The 24,672-nt window shown below is 43.2% G+C and overlaps 1 protein-coding gene across 1 annotated transcript; it reads right to left on the minus strand.

The window, feature by feature from the left end:
- POLB (DNA polymerase beta) lies at positions 1-24,020 on the minus strand. Its single transcript, XM_040414826.1, has 14 exons — positions 23,867-24,020; positions 19,757-19,814; positions 17,529-17,595; positions 13,536-13,610; positions 13,215-13,273; positions 11,000-11,049; positions 9,743-9,794; positions 9,320-9,374; positions 8,565-8,637; positions 7,556-7,626; positions 6,887-6,973; positions 4,070-4,131; positions 1,969-2,108; positions 1-1,143 (listed from the first exon to the last, which is right to left on the minus strand). Exons 1-14 carry the CDS (start codon positions 23,925-23,927, stop codon positions 1,049-1,051), a joined length of 1,005 nt encoding a protein of 334 aa, XP_040270760.1. The 5' UTR covers positions 23,928-24,020; the 3' UTR covers positions 1-1,048.
- Positions 24,021-24,672: the final 652 nt, after the last annotated feature.

The following is a 24,672-nucleotide window of genomic DNA, read 5'->3' on the forward strand; positions in this document are numbered from 1 at the left end:
TCACTCTCCGCTGTTCTACAACTCCGCATCGCTAAGACAAGGCTTCTTATCCTTGTATAAGATGTGAATGAAGGAACGCATTTTCAAGATAAGGAGAAATCAACAATTTTACTTTCAAGCCCCATGTGGTTCACAGCTTACACGGGCTTTGTATGCTCAGGCATGTCATATTCAGTCAATGTCAACTACTCTCATTATCAAAGTAAAAACCATAACTTACTAAAACAAAAGAATAAAAATACACAAAAATACTCCACACCATTCGTATGGATGATGAGTGTCGGTTCGCGCTCCTGTAACTGTTAACAGGATGCCTGAACAATAAGAGAGGAAACCTAAAGGAAAATCTGCAGCCATCAGTAATGTATTCTGTTTTATAATGGCCTGCGTCTCCTGTAACCAAAGGCCAATCTAGGCTTTAAAGTTGACCTGTCAACTCTCCTGACTTGCCTGATACTTGTATTCCCCACCAGATAATCCTGGCACATCGTTGAACTCTGCATTGTGCTGCTACTCTGTTATTCCTCCTGGAACTGTATGAGAAAAAACTGATTTACCCTTTCAATTAGGCACATGGCTGCCCCGTCTGACACTGTCCCATCAGTGTTTATAGCGCAAGACGGTGTACAATAGACCTGATTGACAAGGGAAATGGTAATGCCCAGTTGTCAACATTTTCATATCCAGGAGGAATAATAGAGGACTGGAATGACGCAGCATTCTAATTAAATGTGCTCCAGATTTGGGATTACAAGTACTTACATAGACATGTCAGGACCCGGTCCTCTTATACTTGTCTACAGTCACATGATTTGGATTAAAAAGTATCCATGAGGAGCCATGTCCATGGATTCCATGTTCCGCGTAGGAGGCTCCCGTTAAATAACACGATTCTTATGTAACAGGTTTACATGCTATATACCTAACTACTATCGCTCGCACAGCTTCAGTACCACACAACACATTCTCTTCTGGGTCACATCACAATCTGTATCACTATAGGGCGGTCGCTGACGTCCCTGATCTTGCAGTGCTCAGCGGCCGGCTTTCACTCGCTGCGATCCTTGGGTTCGCGGTATTTATACTGGATATAATCAAAGATGTCTTTCTCGCTGTCTACAGGAAGAGGTTCACCTGCCATTCCTGAGAAGAGAAATAAAAGGAGGATATTAGCTTCTACCTCTTATAGGAAACTCCTTCCAAAAAGTCAATAATTACATTGCAATTGCCACCGTGGTGAACGTCACCTAAACACACGGTGTGGCATAAAATGGTACTGAAATCCATGGAAGGTTAGGGTAGTCCTCATGCATTTCTGAGTGCCCTGGTTTAGTGGTCACTATAGGCCACAGGAGGGTGACCTCTATGAACAAGCTACTGCCGGCCCATACACATGTCCACCCCTGCAGAAGTACATGTCATCTCAATGGATCCAGAAGTAAGACAGCACTACTCACTAAGACTTCTTAGTTGGTCCAAAAGGTGGCGGTGCCAGCAGTGTTAGCCAAAAAGATGGAGATGACCTTGGCACTCAATGTTACGTCAGTGTTTATTCACCAATCATGCATGAAGTAACATTGAAGACATTGAGTGCCGCGGCCATCTCTTCATCTTTTTGTCACCTCAATGGGAGATAAGCAGCTGCCAGTCAACTGTGGCACCACTTCTCTCACAGGGGGGCCTTAGGAGTCTATTGTTAAGTCCACTTAGAAGTTAGAACCACAGAGAAAAATCTAAATGTCTTTAAGTGGCAAAAATCTCCCCTATTTGATTGTAAGAGGAAGGCACGGAGGCCATAATGCCTGGCCCAGTCCCAATAGACAACCTTGGTCTGAGGTTAGCAGGGTCCATCCAAGGATAAAGTCCCCTGACCGTGGTCATTCAGGCTGACGTGTCTCCAGTTTACAGTGTGTACACCATGTAGACAGGAATCATAAATGTTCACAAGTAAAAGGTAACAGTGCTGACCTGTGACGCCCAGCGGGCGCAGGGTGTATTCGTTCAAGGTGAAGCCTTTCTCCAGGGCGTGTGTACGCATGTTCTTGTTGAATATATCACTGCCGGTGAAATACAGCACTCCGCAATAGTACTGATCCTTAGGAATCAACCTGATACAATGAAGTACACGTTACTTCTACCCGTTAGCAGCACATGCTTAGTCTTACAGGGGTATTTCTATCACAGTTTCTCCAATTCATTTCTGGGGGAGATACAGAAACCGAGTAGAACAGCCCACTTGGATGTTTCTGCAGTCCTGCCCACCCGCAGCCGCAGCATAGGAGAGGCGCTCCGATATCAGCCATGAATGGCTCAGAAGGGAAAAAGACCCTTTCAGGCCTCGTTCACATTTCTGTGTCCGTATGACATCTATGGAAAACCTGTCTGCGTTCCATCAATTAGGCTGTCCGTGAAGGATCCGTATTTAGTCTGTGCGTCTGCTTTTTGTTCTCCGTGTGTCACGGACACTGCTCAGCTGAAAATGTATTTTCAGACCGATGGTATGTGAAACATCACTGATCCGACACGAATGCCATCTGTGCGGCGTCAGTGGTTTTTCACAGACCCATAGACTTCAACTGACATGTTTGGATCACATCGCAAAGCAAAGTAGTGCATGCTCCTGTGATTTTTACACTGACCCAGTGTCAGTGGAAAACCACTGATGTGTCAACAAACACATTAAAATCAATGGATACGTGTGCTGTCCGAGGAGAAGATGGAGAGCGCACATCCGTGATTCACTGAAGTGTGAATGAGGCCTTGAATTAAAAAAACAAAAAAATGTCTATGGGCCGTATCGTGCCAATGGCTAGAACAATTCTGTTTAAAAAGTAACTTATTACATTTCTCTTAAAATACTTCAGGAGCCTGACTTATTAAAAGGATATCAAAAGACCTCCTTCTTTTTCTAAGTTTCACGCGCAGGCGCTGGCAGCGGGGAGACTCCTCGCTCTAAGGGCTCATTCAGACAGCCATAAGCTGTCCGCAAAAATGCGGATCCATTTTTTTGCGGACAGTTCAGCATGTCTGCAAAAAAACGGATTGTATTCAGTTTTTTTGCTGACCCATAGACTTCAATGGGGCCATGTCCTGATTTTCACGTATAGGACATGTTTTATTTGTTTTGCTGAGAGCCGTGCAATGGAAGAAAAGGCCCCACAGAAGTGAATGGGACAACATCTAATCCGCAAAAAAACGGATCCGCATTTTTGCGGACAGCATACGGCCGTTTGAATGAGCCCTAAGTCTCACACGCAAGCGCCGACTAGCGCAGCAAACTGGCTGGAAGAGGACCTGACCTCATGCGGGTAATCACCAGTGATAGGTCATAGTTGTATATACCTACCTGTCAATAGGTGTTTCTTTAGTGTCCTAGTGACAGATCTCGCTCTGAATGGATATGAAAACCAAGGGGATGAACTCATCCCCCGATAAAACTGTGATACCTATTTCTCAGGGTCTAATAAACAAGCAGAGACTAGAGGTACATTTATAATAGCTATTTTAGCTAAAGTAGTCTCCTCTCTGATACCAACTGCAATGGAAAATAACTGATAAAAAGTAGAGTCCTTTCCCTTTCTCCTAAAAGGAGAGATTCTGTCGACCTCTTGTACTGGTGTTTGTGTGATAATGTAACACATCCTCTACTAAACATAGACATACAATAAGACCGCACAACATCGCTTTTCATATCCTTTTAATAAGTCAGGCTCCTCAAGTATTTTAAGAGAAATATAATAAAAGTTACTTTTTAAACAGAATTGTTATAGCCATTGGCTATTGTGCTGACACATATACGCGATACTAAATATTCTGGGCCGCATTTAGGGTCTTTTTTGAGTTTAATAGCCCAGGGGAATGAGGCTCGTTTGCGGTACCAGAATTGGGCTTGAATGGAGCAGAGTTGCAATACCCGTGGGCAGGAGTGGCGCAGATACTGACCCTTCAGCGGCGATTAGTGAACTGCATTTACAGCACATCCATGCTGATCGGTCACATACATGGCTAATGGGTGTACAGGATATCAAGCAGTGCCATAATACAGAAGAAAACCATGTCCTGTACTTACCGTACATCAAGCCTGCGGAAGGGGAACTGTTTGCCTCCCTCGGGTGGCAGCTGGCATACACCCTGCGCAAAACACAAAGCAGCATGAGCTCTGATGGAGAAGACGATAAAAGAATTGAATGGCACCTATGGTTTCATCCGTTTAATTAAAGGGCTTCTGTCACCCCACTAAAGTCATATATTTTTTTTGGGCTACTTAAATTTCTTATACTGCGATATATCAATATATAATGCTCTTACTGATTTTCGTTCTGTAGTTTCTTAAAAAAAAACGGACTTTTATAATATGTAAATTACCTCTCTACCAGCAAGTAGGGCGGCTACTTGCTGGTAGCAGCCGCATCCTCCTTTCATAATGACGCCCCCTCCTCATGTTGATTGACAGGGCCAGCGAACGCGCTCGTCCTCTGGCTGGCCCTGTCTGCGTTCAAAATTTCGCGCCTGCGCCGTACCGGTCTTCAGTCGGCGCAGGCGCACTTGGAGGAGGACGCTCGCTCGGCCGCTCCATTCTCAATGCGCCTGCGCCGATGACGTCACATCTACACCCGGCGCAGGCGCACTGAGGAATGAGCGGCCGAGCGAGTGTCCTCCTATCAGTGCGCCTGCGCCGAGATTTAAAACGCAGATAGGGCCAGCCAGAGGACGAGCGCGTTCGCTGGCCCTGTCAATCAACATGAGGAGGGGGCATCATCATGAAAGGAGGATGCGGCTGCTACCAGCAAGTAGACGCCCTACTTGCTGGTAGCCAGGTAATTTACATATTATAAAAGTCAGTTTTTTGAAGAAACTACAGAACGAAAATCAGTAAGAGCATTATATATTGATATATCGCAGTATAAGGAATTTAAGTAGCCAAAAAAAAAATATAGGACTTTAGTGGGGTGACAGAAGCCCTTTAACTGTATAAACAGAACTAACATGATTTTCTCTACTTGCTGTCAGTGACTGGAAAGATTCTTGCTTTAAAGGGGCTCTGCAGTTTGTTTAAACTAATGATCTATCCTCTGGATAGATGATCGGCGGGGGTCCGACACCCGGGACCCCCGCCGATCAGCTGTTTACCACAGGCCCAGTGATGTCACGACTAGTATCACTGGCCTGGGCGCGGCTAAGCTCTGTTCACTTCAATGGAGCTTAGCCGCGCCCAGGCCAGTTGATAGTAGTCGTGATGTCACTGAGCCTGTGGTAAACAGTGAGAAGGCCGCGGCGCTCCTGGAGCGCCGCTGCCTTCTCAAACAGCTGATCGGCGGGGGTCCCGGGTGTCAGACCCCCACCGATCAGCTGCTGATGATCTATCCAGAGGATAGATCATCAGTTTAAACAAACTGCAGAACCCCTTAAATCTACACCAAGCATGCTCAACCTGCGGCCCTCCAGCTGTTATAAAACTACAACTCCCACAATGCCCTGCTGTAGGCTGATACCTGTAGGCTGTTCGGGCATGCTGGGAGTTGTAGTTTTGCAACAGCTGGAGGGCCGCAGTTTGAGGATGCCTGATCTAGAGGAAACGAAAACGTGTCCTGATGATGTGAAACTGACACAGCTGCCTGGTTCATTGCAAGAAAGAGGCCTGATACACTGTAACAGGCCCTGCAGCTGTGTGCTGAACATAAGGCAGTTTTCAACCCATAGATGCCATTCCATTCGCTGACAGAAAGCAGAGGGCTTGAAAGTTACGGGAAATGAAAACACAAACCCTTTTACTGCAAGTAAAATAAATGAGACTATAGAACAGAGCATGGCAAGATCGTATGTTTATTGTCATGTATGAAATCAGTGTTTCTGAGCCTTGGCCTGAAATAACGGAGGCCGAAAACAACATGGAGTGTGAATGACGGCAATGAATTTGAGGTGGAAGATCAGCAGATTGACACGGCGCTATGCAAGTGGATGCCTCGTGTACTGCAGCTTAGCACAACTCAAGTGAACGGTGCCGAGCTGCGGCTGACCTGCAGTACCAGATACAGCCACATGGACAAGAGTGGTGCTGTGTCAGGCACTGCATTGTTTTGGTTATAAAGCTAAGCCAAAAAACAACATATAGTATACATATAAATAGACTAAATTTGATATAACTAGACTGAATTTTGGGTGAACCCTTGGTAAATTCTGCATTTAAGGGGAATGTATCACCTATATTTGTTTTTCTACTTTTTGTGATGGTAGGTTTTTATTGTATTCTCTGTACGATTATGGGGCGGCCATCTTGCATGAACATGTGTTGAAGGGGTTGTGCAGTTAAAGATAGGACAGGTCATCAATATCAGATCAACGGGGGTCGAACTCCTGGCAACCCTGCCGAGCAGTTCTTTGACGAGGTACAGACGCTCATGCAAGTGCTGCTTCCGCTTCAAAATTACCTGCGCATGGGACACCGGCCAATCAGATATTGATGACCTATACCGAGGACAGGTCATCAATATCTTTAACTGTTCAAACCCTTTATCAGTATTCAAAGATATTATTTACTGTGGCCACGTGGACCATAGGAAGCTGTAGACTGGAGATGTTCATTGACTTCTATGGGAGAGTGTTGTGGGCATTGCCGTGTGACCTTCACCTATTGTCAATAGTAATCCTGCCTGTGATGATGATATGACTGCTGAGATGTGATCTCTACGGAACAGGAAGTGTCAGCCTATTACCAGGCTTAGTGGTCAGTGCGAAAACTGCAAGATTTCAGGATTTATTTTTTTAAATCAGTTTTTATTGACATTTTTTTTAGAAAAACATGAAACTTATAAGTAGATTTCACAATGTTTTTAAATATATACAGTGACGTGGATAGTAGAAAAATGGGAATATAAATGTCTCTTACCATGAATTTGGTGTCTCCTTTCACCAGTGTGTCTGTGATGAAGTTACATTTTTCTAGAGCTTGGACTACCTGGTGCAGGAGGTGCGGCTGAGAAGAGAAACACATGCATACAGTTATTGCCCCTGAGATACGTACAAGCCCTAGCACACGTAGGTATACGCCACATACTGCCACACAATAAGGCGACTTTCAGAGAGAGAGAGAGAGAGAGAGAGAGAGAGAGAGAGAGAGAGAGAGAGAGAGAGAGAGAGAGAGAGAGAGAGATAGAGAGAGATCAGAGAGATATATATATATATATTATATATAGAGAGATCGATATCGGAGAGAGAGAGAGAGAGAGAGAGAGAGAGAGAGAGAGAGAGAGAGAGAGAGAGAGAGAGAGAGAGAGAGAGAGAGAGAGAGAGAGAGTGAGAGTGTGTGTGTGAGTGTGAGTGTGAGTGTGAGTGTGAGAGTGAGAGTGAGAGTGAGAGAGAGAGAGAGAGATATCAGAAAGAGAAGAAGAGATATCAGAAAGAGATCAGAGAGAGAGAGAGAGATCCCCACACAGAGAAATGGCATTTGAAAGAGAGATGAGAGATAGATAAACAGATAGATAGATAGACAGACAGATACATAGACAGTCAGACAGATGAGAAATTGATGGGATAGGATAATGAAGATGTTGCTGACCTGTTTTGGAGAGTCTGACATGAAGTCTGGGTGAGTTAACAAAATATCCATATCCCCACTGGACTCTGCACCTGAAGGGAAAACAGCGCAGGTTACACACGACTGACCCATTTCTGGCCATCTTGCAGCTGAGCAGCTTCCCACTCTGACAGAACCGATGTGTCCATGTAGTACAAGGCAGACATGTAATACCACTTTCCTCCTGCGGTGGTCGCTGCACAGTGTGCGGCTGGGGCCCAGAGCTCGGCCAGTTGCATCTTCCTGGCATCCTATCCAGCTTTTTATTTGTATTTTCATTTTTCCTGCAGCATGGCTTTTACTAGATATACATTCAGTGATCGTTAGCATGGTTTTTACTGGGATATACAGCCAGTGGTCCTACTTGTGTAGCGTTTATTTTATAAGTGCATTTATTGTCTTTATTATATTTTTCTGCTTGTATTAAAATATTCCCCATCTACCGCATGACCTACAGTGTCCAAGGACTAACTGCAGCACATCTGCATCAAATCCACAAATCAGCACGTTTGACCACAATTTGTGAATAAGATTTAAAAAAAAAATGTATTTATTTTATGCACTTGCATACCGCTGACCTATTCGGCAGCGCTTTACAGACATTAGCATCACGCTGTCCCCATGGGGCTCACAATCTAAGGTCCCTATCAGTCTGTCTTTGGAGTGTGGGGGGAAACCGGAGAACCCGGAGGAAACCCACCCAAACACGGGGAGAACATACAAACTCCATGCAGATGTTGTCCTTGGTCGGATTAGAACCTAGGGCCCCAGCGCTGCAAGGAACCAGTGCTAACCACTGAGCCACTGCCGAAACTAAATGGCTTGTGTGAAGAAACCTACAGGCTGTCAGGAATGCAGCCAACAGGGAATGCTGGGAGTTGTAGTGTGCATTTGCTGGAGACCCCCTGCATTACACAACCAAACACATCACGATATGGAAAGCCAAAGCTTTTTGACAGATGGCAATAAGTCAAAAGGAGTCAACCAGTACCTCGCCTGAAGCTGCCACACACTGTAGCGATGTACACAGGATCCAGGTTCTTCACCTCTTCAAGGACAATATCCTGGAAAAAAAACAAATATTGAAAAAAATAAATAAATCAGCAATCAGCAGGAAAAACACTAAAAGTGGGCAAAAAAAGAAGTCAAACTTTATCACCCTAGCCAGTGAATGGCATCCATTCCTTCCCTATGAGGATCCTCAGACTGATGTAGTAATCTCTGCCTTAGGCTCCATTCACGTTATGTTTGAGGTACAAGTCAGGATTCCCAGTGTATACCTCTGATGCAGACTGGGAAGTATCCCACTGTATGCCTCTAGGACAAACACCCTTCCAATGTAGGTTCAGAACCTAATTGGTTCACACAGGTCCGTACATTGTACGGCGGCCATGCTCAGTATCACGCTCAGCCTCATTCACTTCAATAAGACGGGGCTGCTCCTAGGTCACGTGACCGATGAACATGACATCACACGACCTAGGCTAAGCTGCGAGAAGGCTGCGATGCCTTTTTCAACCAGCTGATCGGCGGGGTTGCAGCCAACCAGAGGTAGCGTTCTAAGACGCGACCAATGAGAGAGTGCTGCTGGAGACAGGGGCGGGACATGGAGAAGACATATCTACGGGCGCAGGCACGTAGCAATGTCTCGAGTCCAGCGCCCCCACGTCACAGCCGCGCACACAGTTACAAGTGAAGATAAGCAGCTCTCCAAGTCCCTTAATAAACCACACAGCAGAGCCTGACCTGCATTTTCAGCATCTCCTCCCGTGGGATCCTCATTTCAAAATCTTCAAAGTATCTAAAGATAAAATCAGAAGTGTCTCGTATGTCTTGTACATGACGTGCAGACATTAAAGCATTGGTGCACCCAAAGAATCCCAGTCCATAGCCACCAGTGGACCAGACATGGCTGCAGTGTAATCTGTGCACCTTACTGGTCAGGAACATGTATAATACAGTATGGAGACTGGAGAAGATGGGGGAGCAGAAGACATGCACAACATCTGGACAGTCAGTACAGAGGTGATGTGGGGGAATCAAGTTGACAGCATGGAGATGGTGATGATGAAAGGTTGCCGATAGAGTCACCAGCCCCCAGGAACCTGCAGAGATCCCCGGATAACGTATATTTATTGGACGCAGAGGGCACACAGAGGATATACTCACTTTAATCCAATTTTTTGATGGTGATTCAGCTTGTGTTCATTGTTTCTTAGATCTAAGAAGAAAAGAATGGTTCATTACCGGTCCCTGCAATTTATGACCTGCCATGTTCTAATGTGCATTCGTCAACGTCTGATGACAGAATAAACTCGCACATCTCCATCAATCCCCTGAACGGAAACCTAACAGACCCCACAGGGTCCGTAGGCTCCGTTCGGCTCAGTTATGTGCCGAATCCGTCCTTTCCGTTCTTCTGCTCCTATAACGAAGCAGAAGAACGGAAAGGAGAACGCAGATGTGAAATCAGCCTTACATCCTCACAAATCCTCTTTATTTGCAATCCATATTAGAAACAGATAAAATCATGTGGCGTACTGCTGACGCGTTTCTGGCCTAATCACTGCATACCAGTTACACTTCACAAGACCTATTGTCAAAATTTGAAGGAGTGTAGAAAAGATCCTGGTCTACAGGAGAAATGTAATAATCGTCATGTCCGTGAGTAGAAGCTCCCGTGGGGCTGCCTCATCCCAGATGTGATACTGTTAGGGTGAGCTGCCAAAGTCTAATTTTTAGCCTTGACTAATCGGATGGATCACTAGAACAGCGGCAGCACGCTAGGAGAGCGCCGTGCTACTCGATCTCCTGGAGACTTGACTATATTGGCCATCTATATGGCTGCAAAAAAAAACTGCTGAGCTGAGCAGAGATTTCCCAGCATTGCTGTTGCCTCATTTCAGCAGTCGGCTTGGTCTCACCGGCTGGAACTACACAGATCAGACAATATGGCTCCAGTGTCTTTACCGAGACACCCCCATTGACATACACATGCCTTCCAACATGCACCATGGTGCCTTAAGGCTGTATTACACTGGCCGATTTTACAGCCAATAATCGCTAACGAGCACTGGCATGAATGCTCGTTAGCGATCATCTTGCAGTGTAATACTGCTACCGACTGCCAGATGAACTAGCAAACGTTTGTTCATTGGGCAATTCTTAAAAATGAGAGCATGCTGGCAGCAGACCGTGCTGGCAAACCACTAGACAGTATGGGAACGAGCGATGGAATAGCGATTGCTCCTCCCCATGCTGTCTAGGAGATCGCTGCATGTAAAAGCAGCAGTCTCCTCTGCTAGCGAACAGGTGATTGCCGGAGGGTGGGGGGACGCTTCCCTCAGACAATCGTTTCCTCAATAGGCTTGTGTAATACAGTCTTTACATATACAGGAGACCTGACCCGCTCCCTGAGAAGATTACCATCTAAAGTCTTGATTCCTTCTTCCACCAGCTTCCGAGCAGCCGCCGGCCTGTAACATGAGGACGAGTCAGACACAGTTCCATACGGTGTTAGCACAGCTATATCTTATGCTTTCACTTGCATGTCAATTTCTATTGGAAGTGATTTAAAGAAACAGTCCGGGAAGGTACATTTTGGGCACTAGGCATAAGACGCTGTACTGCATCAGGCCCTCATGGACAGGACAGAAGTAGGTGTCCCACTCATGATCACCCCAGACAGGAGAGCTGCTGCAAATTACAACTCAGGCTCTAGTGGACCCAACCCAGCCATGTATTACACCCATCACAGCGGTCATATAAAAAACAATGTATGGCCATACAGAGCACCGAACGGGGGGGGCACTGACAATGGCCCCCGGTCTTCCCTATAAACATATCTATTAGGCCACTAGTGGGACTGGAAAAAAAAATTGTAAAAATGTAAATAAAGGGGGTGATTTTTTTAAATCAGATATATGCCATTTTTGGCATATATCTGTTGCAGATTTGGCAAATCTGCTACTTTTCCTCGCTCACGCCAGGTGTAATTTATCATTTTCTACCCCAGCACAAGGGGTATTAAGAAAAGAAAATAATAGTAAAGATAAATGACCCCAAAAATGACAAAAAAAATAAAATAAAAATAGAGAACAAAACCATATTCCCAAATTTAAAGTCGGTAATGTTCTGAACAATTTAACCCTCGTGTTGGTAAAAAAAAAAAAAAAAAAACTGAAAACAAAGAATGCCTGAATTGCAGTTTTCGGTCACCTTGCTGCCAGAAACAGGTCATAAAAATAGGATTAAAAAGTTGTATGCATCTCATATTGGTACGAATAGAAACGACAACTAATAATGCAAAAAAATAAGCCCTCATACGGACTTCTGAATGGGGAAAAAAAGTTCTGACTCTCAAAATATGGTGACATATAACAATAAAAAAAAAAACAATACAAAAAACACAATATAATTATGGTATTGCTGTTATTGCACTGATCCGCAGAATAAAATGTACACATCAATTATACCAAAAGATATTTAAAATAGCAGAATTGCTGTATTTATACATTTTCAGCCACAAAAGGTAATCAGTATATTGTATGTACCGCAAAATGAGTCCACTGAAAAACCTCCCCCAAAATCGAGAGGTTCGGGTGACTTCCATTCCCTGGCTGGCTATCCTACCCGCCTGACCTGCTTATTTGAAGGTGTATTTTTCCTATCTCGGACAGAGATGGCATATCGCCAAGATGTTAGATATCGCTAATGTTAGGAGCAGGTCCCAGAACGGGGCCCCCAATGTGAAGGAGCGTGTGCAGTGCATGCACAGCCAGCCTCCGTTTACCGCTACGGGATTTAAGAGAATAGACAAGCGTTGGCTATTTCCATTTCTCCATTCACCGCTATGGGACTGCCTAAATAGTTGAGCCAGTGCTTGGATGTTTTTGCAACTCCCATTCTGGTCAATGGAGACTGGCTGTTCATGCAAAGTGCGCTCTCCTTCACTTTGAGGCCCCGTTCTGGATTTTGCAGTGGGTCCTAGATCCACCCACACCAATCTGACATTGATGGCAGGTCCTAGATGCGAATACCTTTTAATTCCCTAATCACAGCCACATTCACTATTTTGCTGTGATTTGCAGTGACACTGCCTAGCAATCCCTGCTGGTTTGCGGTCTGTACACAACATACTCTGACAACTTGCATTTTGGGAGGTGTAGTCTGTACCTGATACTGCCCAAAAAAATTAAGAAGTTGTGTCATCAGCTGATTGGAGCGGGTGCCACACCCAGCACCTATGGAAAACAGCCGGGGATGCTACGGCCAGCCAGGTATTTCCCCTGTTAGAGCAATCTTAGATGGCAGCCATTCAGATGAATAGCCCACCATCTATGTTATACAAGAACAGATCAAATGCGCCAGACTTGGAGACACTTGTACAGAGCAGTTCCAACTCTGGCTCATAGATGGTGGTCCCTAAATGGACCCCCCACCTGCTCTATGACATCCATATGGTATACGAAGAAGGGGCTATCTTCAGGAGACAAGTACGTTAAGCCTCTCAAGGTGCTCAGATAAGCCGCCAAGAAGCAACTGTCCCGTTTCACCCCAACACAAATGTAGTCTGGAATCCAGTGGAAATCGGACTCTACTTGGTCTGAGCCCTCCCTGCATCGGGTCAAGTGTAACTCACCCAATTCCAGTGACACGTGTTAAGAAATTGATAGAAGAGCTGGTGTCATCTTGTCGAATCTACACAAGGAGGAGAAAGGTGGATTAGGCCGAGCTTACATTCACTTATTACATTACAGCACAAGGAAGGTCAATTATCGACATAAGGCAAGAAGCTGGAAAAATGTCAGTCTATCCTGTGTACGGGTGATGAGCTGTGATGGTAGCTGCTAAACAGACACGTCAGGAGAGGACCCAGGTCCTCAGAGAGGAGAGGGTGGAGACAGAATTCAGGCACTCTGGGCCGCAACTGGTAAACTGATTAAAAAAAAAACTTTCTGACCTTTTCCAGTTTACGTAATTTGCCCGTGGCCAAAAACTCGTCAATCTTCTCTGCTATCTTGGCGCCAACACCATCCTGAAGAGAAGAGACACACAGGTTAAAGAGATGCCGCTTCATGACCCAACATGTCCACAGTTACTCCTCATTAGGGGTCTTCCATAACAAACACTGATGGCACACTGATTAGATATACCATTAAAGTCAGCAGAAAATTAAAAACTATGACATGCTAAAGAGTAACAACTTTTATACCAGTTGATTTTAAACTTTTCTAAATAGCCCCAAAATAATTTTTGTAATATACTTTATTATTGAATTATGCCATTTTGTAACTTAAAAAGGTACCCAAACGTCATGATAGTACCGCTTCTTAACCCCTTCGCTACCAGCGCCGTACATGTACGGCGCTGGAGCGATGTGTAAACATGGAGCCCGCTTGCAAGTGCAGCAGGTGTCATGTCCGGCAGATCTCTGCCGTTTTAAACAGCAGAAACCTGCGGCTAACTACCTTGACCAGCAATAATGCTGATCGCGGTAATTAAATGCTTTAGATGCTGTGACCAAGTGAGGTCACAGCATCTAAATGCGCAAAAACATCACGCTTCAGGGCTTGCTACCGATGCCCCTGGTGGCCAAAGTGGGCATCGGTAGTTGCGCTGAATACTATTTTAGCCTTGCTGACGAGGCTGAAAGTATTCATGCTGCAATGCTTATTTTGGCCACCAGATGGCAGGCCAGGAGAAGAAATCAACAAATTAGGGTTTTAACCACTTCCCATCTGGGCCCTTTGCCCCCTTCCTGACCAGGCCAAATTTTGCAAAACGGACATATCTCACTTTATGTGGTAATAACTTTGGAACGCCTTTATTTATCCAAGTCATTCAGAGATTGTTTTCTCGTGACACATTGTACTTCATGATAGTCATAAATTTGAGTCAAAATATTTCACCTTTATTTATGAAAAAATCCCAAATTTACCCAAAAATTTAAAAAAAAAAAAAATCGCAATTTTCTAAATTTCAATTTCTCTGCTTTTAAAACAGAAAGTGATACCTCATAAAATATTTATTATTTAACATTCCCCATATGTCTACTTTATGTTGGCATCATTTTGGAAATGTCATTTTATTTTTTTAGGACGTTAGAAGGCTTAGAAGTTTAGAAGCAATTCTTCAAATTTTTAAGAAAATTGCCAAAACCCACTTTATAAGGACCAGTTCAGGTCTGAAGTCACTTTGTGGGGCCTACATAGTGGATACCCCCATAAATGACCCCATTGTAGAAACTACACCCCTCAAGGTATTCAAAACCGATTTTACAAACTTTGTTAACCCTTTAGGCGTTCCACAAGAATTAAAGGAAAATGGAGATCAAATTTTTAAATTTCACTTTTTTGGCAGATTTTCCATTTTAATCAATTTTTTTCTTTAACACATCGATGGTTAACAGCCAAACAAAACTCAATATTTATTACCCAGATTCTGCGGTTTACAGAAACACCCCACATGTGGTCATAAACTGCTGTATGGGCACACGGCAGGGCGCAGAAGGAAAGGAACTCCACATGGTTTTTAGATGCCATGTCCCATTTGAAGCCCCCTGATGCACCCTTACAGTAGAAACTCCCAAGAAGTGACCCCATTTTGGAAACTAGGGGATAAGGTGCCAGTTTTATTAGTACTATTTTTGGGTACATATGATTTTTTGATCATTCAATATAACACTTTATGGGGCAAGGTGACCAAAAAATTGGTTGTTTTAGCACAGTTTCTATTTATTTATTTTTACAGCGTTCACCTGAGGGGTTCAGTCAAGTGACATTTTTATAGAGCAGATTGTTACGGACGTGGCGATACCTAATATGTATACTTTTTCTCATTTATTAAAGTTTTACACAATAATAGCATTTTTGAAACCAAAAAATTATGTTTTAATGTGTCCATGTTCTGAGAGCTATAGTTTTTTTATTTTTTGAGAGATTTTCTTATGTAGGGGCTCATTTTTTGCGGGATGAGGTGACGGTTTTATTGGTACCATTTTGTGGGACATACGCGTTTTTGATCACTTGGTGTTGCACCTTTTGTGATGCAAGGTGACAAAAATTGCTTGTTTTGACACAGTTTTTTTTTTTTTTTTTTACGGTGTTCACCCGAGGGGTTAGGTCATGTGATATTTTTATAGAGCTGGTTTTTACGGAGGCGGCAATACCTAATATGTATACTTTTTTTTATTTGTTTCACTTTAACACAATAATAGCATTTTTGAAACCAAAAAAATTATGTTTTAGTGTCTCCATGTTCTAAGAGCTATAGTTTTTTTATTTTTTGAGAGATTTTCTTATGTAGGGGCTCATTTTTTGCGGGATGAGGTGACGGTTTTATTGGTACCATTTTGTGGGACATACGCGTTTTTGATCACTTGGTGTTGCACCTTTTGTGATGCAAGGTGACAAAAATTGCTTGTTTTGACACAGTTTTTTTTATTTATTTTTTACGGTGTTCATCCGAGGGGTTAGGTCATGTGATATTTTTATAGAGCTGGTTTTTACGGACGCGGCAATACTAAATATGTCTATTTTACTTTATTTTTTCTATTTTAATTTTTTTTTTTTTTATTCCTAACTTGGGAACTTTTTTTTTTTTTACATGTGAAACTTTATTTTATTTTATTTTTTCAACCCTTTATTCTTTTTATTTTTTTTTACACTTTTCGTCCCCCATAAGGTCATACAAGACCTCTGGGGGACATTTGCTTCACTTTTTCTTTTTTTTTTTCACAGTTGATTTCTCCTGTAACTGGGGCTGAGATAGTAGCCCCAGTTACAGGACAAATGCACCCCTAGAGAGGCTGTACAGCAGCAATCCAGCGCTGTACAGCCTCACAGCAGGGCTGATCGAGGTCTCTGAAAGACCTCACACAGCCCCTGCACTCTCCGGTCACGGCGGTCACATGACCGCCGGGCCGGAACAGGAAGCGCACAGCGCTTCCTGCTCTGCAGACACAGCGCTCGGTGAGCGCTGTGTCTGCAGCGATCGTGAAGGCAGGGACACCTGGGAACTGTCCCTGCCTTGTCTTAGGGTTGCCCTGCTGTCACTGACAGCGGGCAACCCGATCAGCAGCTGCACGATTAGCGTGCAGCTGCTATTTCTGACAGGACGTTTTAAAACGTGCTGTCAGAAATAGACATCCACCCATAGCACGTTTATAGTCTATGGGCGGACGTGAGGCGGTTAATGTCAATAAAAAAAATCCCCGATAGAAGAAAATTAAAAATCATTATTTGATCACAAAAATGTAAAAAAAAATTAAAAAATATATTAAAGTTTCAAATCACCCCCCTTTCCGTATAATTAAAAAATAAATACCCAAATAGCAAAAAATATAAACATGATGGATATCACCGCGACCGAAAACACCCATACTATTAAAATCTTTAAAAAAATTTCAACACAGCGAATGGCGTAATGGAAATATTGCCAATTTTCCATTTTTTCATTGCTTCTCTTACCTAAAATTTTGTTAACAAAATGTGATCAAAAAGTCACGCACACTCCAAAATGGTATCAATAAAAACTAAAGATTGTTCCACAAAAAAATGAGCCCCCACACAGCTCAGTAGACATAAGTATAAAAAAGTTATGCGGGTCAGAATATGGTGATGTAAAAAAAAAATATATATATATTTTATTAAAGTTTACACTATTTAGACATAAAAAACCTACACATATGGGGTACCGCAATTGCGGACAAGAATAGGCAGTTCTAAGGGGGTGCCGGCCGGGTGTATTGCAGATCCGCAATGCACTACGGACATCTGAATGGACCCTAATTGTGGCACATCTGTGACACCAGTCTTCATAAAAGTCTCCCTAACACCTGTGGTGGATTTCGGTGCAGATTTTGCAGGGCTCCTCTGCAGACTTTTTCCCATCAGGTGTGACCCTGGCTTACAACGCCCCCACAGAATCCCACTGACCGCTGACTGGATCTCACCAGTTTCTTGGCTTCTGCTCCATTTTTTATTTTTGTGGGGTACTTTGAAATTACGGAGGCGGCTTTCCTGTAAAACAAAAGTGAAAATCATGCCGTGGGTTACTCTACATTGACATCTATGACAAAATAAGCGAGCCGCAGCCTGCCAAAAAACAGCATGGCCTACAGAAGTCCCCCCACAGATCAAAGCTTCCAGTATAAGGCTCCATTCACACGTCCGCAAAATGTGTTTGCATCCTTTCCGCAATTTTGCGGAAAGGGCGCGGACCCATTCATTCTCTATGGGGACGGAATAGTTGCGGACAGCACACAGTGTGCTGTCTGCAGCCGCAATTGCCGAGCGCGGCCCCGATTTTGGGTCCGCAGTTCCGCAAAAAGATAGAGCATGTCCTATTCTTGTCCGCAGCTTGCGGACAAGAATAGGCATTTCAATTTGCGGGTCCGCAACACATCACGGACGTATGAATAGAGCCTAACACGTCAAAGACAGTGAGCCTTTAGAGGATTTCTCCAGGACTTTAAAAAGATGGCTTCTTTCTCTAAAAAAAAAAAACACCGCACAACGCCCGTCCACAGGTCATGTGCGGCATTACAACCCAACCCCATTCACCTCAATGGGGCTGAGCTGTAACATCAGACACAACCACTGGACCGGCGTGGTGCTGTTCTTTTAGAGAGCAGCCATTATTTTGTAGTCCCAGATAACCCCTTTAAAGTGGATGCCCCATTACAACATAGGGGATCACGGGGTCAGTTCGGTAGGGGCCCCAGTGGTCGGACACTATACACTATAACAGGGGCCCACGTTCCCCTTTTTGAATGGAGTGGCAACTACACATGCATGTCCGCCACACCATTCAGCTCAAATGGGACTGCGGAAGACACCGGACAAAAAGCATGGCTCTCTGTGGCAGCGCACATGCGTGCCTGCTGCACCATTCATATAAGGGAACACAGCCCCCAATTTCGTGATCAGCAGGGGCCCCAATATTCAAACATCCACTGACACAAGTTGTTGAACAGAACGACCCCTGTAAGAACTGCTGCAGACCCCCCCATGTGAACAAGCCCCTACAACACTGGCAGACCTGGGGATGAAGGTAGGGGTGCACCGAAATTTCGGCAGCCGAAAATATCGGCCGAAAATGCACCTAATCCACTTCGGCCGATATTGTTACATATCGGCCGAAAATATGGGGTGTGGGATTTGTCACCCACCATCTGCGGGCGGGCGGTTTACTTTGTCACTGCATCTTTATTTTACCTTACAATCGTGAGGCTCCAGTAACTAACAACTCTGCAGGCAGAGCGGAGGCCGGCGTAACGTCACTTACTCACGTGACGCGCCTGCTCCGCCTCCTTCATTCATAAAGTGGGCGGAGCAGGTGCGTCACGTGAGTAAGTGACGTTACGCCGCCCTCCGCTCTGCCTGCAGAGTTGTTACCGGAGCGTCACGATTGTAAGGTAAAATAAAGATGCAGTGAGTGATGCTGTGAGCGGCAGGGCCGGGGCTGTTATGGGTAGGGGGATCGGTCTATGGCACTGCTATGGGGAGGGGGGATCTGTGCACTGCTATGGTGAGGGGGGATCTGTGCACTGTTATGGGGAAAGGGATCTGTGCACTGTTATGCCCATAACAGTGCACAGATCCCCCTCTCCATAACAGCGCCACCCACAGATCCCCCTCTCCATAACAGCGCCACCCACAGATCCCCCTCTCCATAACAGCGCCACCCACAGATCCCCCTCTCCATAACAGCGCCACCCACAGATCCCCCTCTCCATAACAGCGCCACCCACAGATCCCCCTCTCCATAACAGCGCCACCCACAGATCCCCCTCTCCATAACAGCGCCACCCACAGATCCCCCTCTCCATAACAGCGCCACCCACAGATCCCCCTCTCCATAACAGCGCCACCCACAGATCCCCCTCTCCATAACAGCGCCACCCACAGATCCCCCTCTCCATAACAGCGCCACCCACAGATCCCCCTCTCCATAACAGCGCCACCCACAGATCCCCCTCTCCATAACAGCGCCACCCACAGATGAATTTCATTCATGAAAAAGAATTATTAATAAAATCATTAAAAAAAAAGTATTTTAAAAGTATTTGGGCAAAAAGGCGGTTTCGGTTTCGGTTTTCGGTCAAGGGCATCCTGAATTTTCGGTTTCGGACCAGAATTTTCATTTCGGTGCACCCCTAGATGAAGGCATTGCTCTGACCTGTAGGCGTTGTATTTGTGGATGGCTCGGTTCACATTTCTCTCATAATTGGCCAATTCTGCAAATATAAAGAAAAACTATTGATAGGAGTAGATTATTAACATTAGGGGACGAAAATAAAGGGGAGGAGAGCTCATCACCAGCTTTCCACAGACCCTGAAGGGCTTATAAAACCGCCCTGGAGCGGAATGTAATGACACACAGACCCTAATAGACACCAAGTGACCCCCGGCCAGTCCTCGGGCTCCAGGTCTGTGCCCCACTACGTAACCTGAAGGTCCCAAATCCTGTGCTAATTTCTTAGGGTACTTTCACACCAGCGTTTTTGCTGGATCCGGCAGGGTTCAGGAAAAAACTTTTCCATTACTGATAATACAACCGTCTGAATCCGTTATGAACGGATCCGGTTGTATTATCTCTAACATAGCCATGACGGATCAGTCATGAACTCCACTGAAAGTCAATGGAGGACGGATCCGTTTTCTATTGTGGCAGAGAAAACGGATCCATCCCGATTGACTTGCATTGGGGGTCTTGCTCTGCATCCCAGGACGGAAAGCAAACTACAGCATGCTGCGGTTTTCTCTCCAGTATGGGAACGCAACAAAACGTAATGAATTTTGGAGCGTTAAGTTCTGTTCAGTTACGTTTTGTCCCCATTGACAATGAATGGGGAGAAAACGGAAGCGTTATATACACACTATATTATATATAATGTATACACTGGGGATACAGGGGTGTATTATATACACTATATTATATATAATGTATACACTGGGATACAGGGGGGTATTATACACACTATATTATATATAATGTATACACTGGGATACAGGGGGGTATTATACACACTATATTATATATAATGTATATACTGGGATACAGGGGGGTATTATACACTATATTATATATAATGTATATACTGGGATACAGGGGTGTATTATATACACACTATATTATATATAATGTATATACCGGGATACAGGGGTGTATTATATACACTATATTATATATAATGTATATACCGGGATACAGGGGGGTATTATACACACTATATTATATATAATGTATACACTGGGATACAGGGGGGTATTATACACACTATATTATATATAATGTATACACTGGGGATACAGGGGGGTATTATACACACTATATTATATATAATGTATACACTGGGATACAGGGGGGTATTATACACACTATATTATATATAATGTATATACCGGGATACAGGGGGGGTATTATACACACTATATTATATATAATGTATACACTGGGATACAGGGGGGTATTATACACACTATATTATATATAATGTATATACCGGGATACAGGGGGGGTATTATACACACTATATTATATATAATGTATACACTGGGATACAGGGGGGTATTATATACACTATATTATATATAATGTATATACCGGGATACAGGGGGGGTATTATACACACTATATTATATATAATGTATACACTGGGATACAGGGGGGGTATTATACACACTATATTATATATAATGTATACACTGGGATACAGGGGGGTATTATACACACTATATTATATATAATGTATACACTGGGATACAGGGGGGTATTATACACACTATATTATATATAATGTATACACTGGGATACAGGGGGGTATTATACACACTATATTATATATAATGTATACACTGGGATACAGGGGGGTATTATACACACTATATTATATATAATGTATACACTGGGGATACAGGGGGGTATTATACACACTATATTATATATAATGTATACACTGGGATACAGGGGGGTATTATACACACTATATTATATATAATGTATACACTGGGATACAGGGGGGTATTATACACACTATATTATATATAATGTATACACTGGGATACAGGGGGGTATTATACACACTATATTATATATAATGTATACACTGGGGATACAGGGGGGTATTATACACACTATATTATATATAATGTATACACTGGGGATACAGGGGGGTATTATACACACTATATTATATATAATGTATACACTGGGATACAGGGGGGTATTATATACACTATATTATATATAATGTATATACCGGGATACAGGGGGGTATTATACACACTATATTATATATAATGTATACACTGGGGATACATGGGGGTATTATACACACTATATTATATATAATGTATACACTGGGATACAGGGGGGTATTATACACACTATATTATATATAATGTATACACTGGGATACAGGGGGGTATTATACACACTATATTATATATAATGTATACACTGGGATACAGGGGGGTATTATACACACTATATTATATATAATGTATACACTGGGATACAGGGGGGTATTATACACACTATATTATATATAATGTATACACTGGGGATACAGGGGGGTATTATACACACTATATTATATATAATGTATATACTGGGATACAGGGGGGTATTATACACACTATATTATATATAATGTATATACCGGGATACAGGGGGGGTATTATACACACTATATTATATATAATGTATATACCGGGATACAGGGGGGGTATTATACACACTATATTATATATAATGTATACACTGGGATACAGGGGGGTATTATACACACTATATTATATATAATGTATATACCGGGATACAGGGGGGGTATTATACACACTATATTATATATAATGTATACACTGGGATACAGGGGGGTATTATATACACTATATTATATATAATGTATATACCGGGATACAGGGGGGGTATTATACACACTATATTATATATAATGTATACACTGGGATACAGGGGGGGTATTATACACACTATATTATATATAATGTATACACTGGGATACAGGGGGGTATTATACACACTATATTATATATAATGTATACACTGGGATACAGGGGGGTATTATACACACTATATTATATATAATGTATACACTGGGATACAGGGGGGTATTATACACACTATATTATATATAATGTATACACTGGGATACAGGGGGGTATTATACACACTATATTATATATAATGTATACACTGGGGATACAGGGGGGTATTATACACACTATATTATATATAATGTATACACTGGGGATACAGGGGGGTATTATACACACTATATTATATATAATGTATACACTGGGATACAGGGGGGTATTATATACACTATATTATATATAATGTATATACCGGGATACAGGGGGGTATTATACACACTATATTATATATAATGTATACACTGGGGATACATGGGGGTATTATACACACTATATTATATATAATGTATACACTGGGATACAGGGGGGTATTATACACACTATATTATATATAATGTATACACTGGGATACAGGGGGGTATTATACACACTATATTATATATAATGTATACACTGGGATACAGGGGGGTATTATACACACTATATTATATATAATGTATACACTGGGATACAGGGGGGTATTATACACACTATATTATATATAATGTATACACTGGGGATACAGGGGGGTATTATACACACTATATTATATATAATGTATATACTGGGATACAGGGGGGTATTATACACACTATATTATATATAATGTATACACTGGGATACAGGGGGGTATTATACACACTATATTATATATAATGTATACACTGGGATACAGGGGGGTATTATACACACTATATTATATATAATGTATACACTGGGATACAGGGGGGTATTATACACTATATTATATATAATGTATATACCGGGATACAGGGGTGTATTATACACACTATATTATATATAATGTATACACTGGGATACAGGGGGGTATTATACACACTATATTATATATAATGTATACACTGGGATACAGGGGGTATTATACACTATATTATATATAATGTATATACTGGGATACAGGGGTGTATTATATACACTATATTATATATAATGTATACACTGGGGATACAGGGGGGTATTATACACACTACATTATATATAATGTATACACTAGGGATGTATTATATACACACACTACCACACATCTCTATATTACCGTATAGTTGCCACGTCACACATTAGAAGGCTCCTGTGGCTTTATTCTGCCCGTATCCCCGCCCGTATCTCTCACCTACTAGGAAGTCCGTTATCCCCTCATTCAGACTCTCCTGCGGGGCCTTTCTTTTGCTCATTCTTAAACCGGCTTAAGCGACTCTGACACCGGCACAGATTTTCACTTGAGACCGGGGCTTCACTTGTCGACGCAGGCCGCAACACACTGTGTGCGTGACCATTGTGCGTTCTATAACGCGGTGACGTCATACCAAGGGCAGCGTCGCGGGACCGCCATGTTGGATGAGGGCGCGGGACTACGGTGGCTGAGAGGTCATTGGTTCATAGCTTGGCGATGCATGGCCTTCTAAATCTGTTTTGTCATTATTTGTCAAATCTCTCAGATTCGCTAGCAAGGCATCTATTTTTTTTTTCCCAGTTCCCCCTGAGCAGGATTACTGAATTTACAGTCTTGGGGTCCTTTCTGCGTCCCCAGGGCTGACTGCGGAGGGCTTACCCAGCCTCCAAGCAGGTTACGGCAATCCGGACGCAAACGGATGGCATTTGTCAGACGGATCCGGATGCAGATCCGTCTGACAAATGCATTGAAATACCGGATCCGTCTCTCTGGTGTCATCCGGAAAAACGGATCCGGTATTTATTTTAGCATTTTTAAAAGTATGCGCAGACCGGAAAACCGGATCAGTTATCCCGGAACACTTAATGCTGGATCCGGCACTAATACATTTCAAGTAAATTAATGCCGGATCTGGTGTTCCGTAAAATTTCCCTACCGTCACTTCCTGTTGTGACGCGGCCGCACCGGACATGACGTTCCCAGCTTTGAAAGGAGGTGTGCCACGCCGCGCAGGTGCACAATGATGG

This window comes from Bufo bufo, chromosome 1 (genome assembly GCF_905171765.1).
Source record: "Bufo bufo chromosome 1, aBufBuf1.1, whole genome shotgun sequence".
NCBI classification, from domain to species: Eukaryota; Metazoa; Chordata; class Amphibia; order Anura; family Bufonidae; genus Bufo; species Bufo bufo.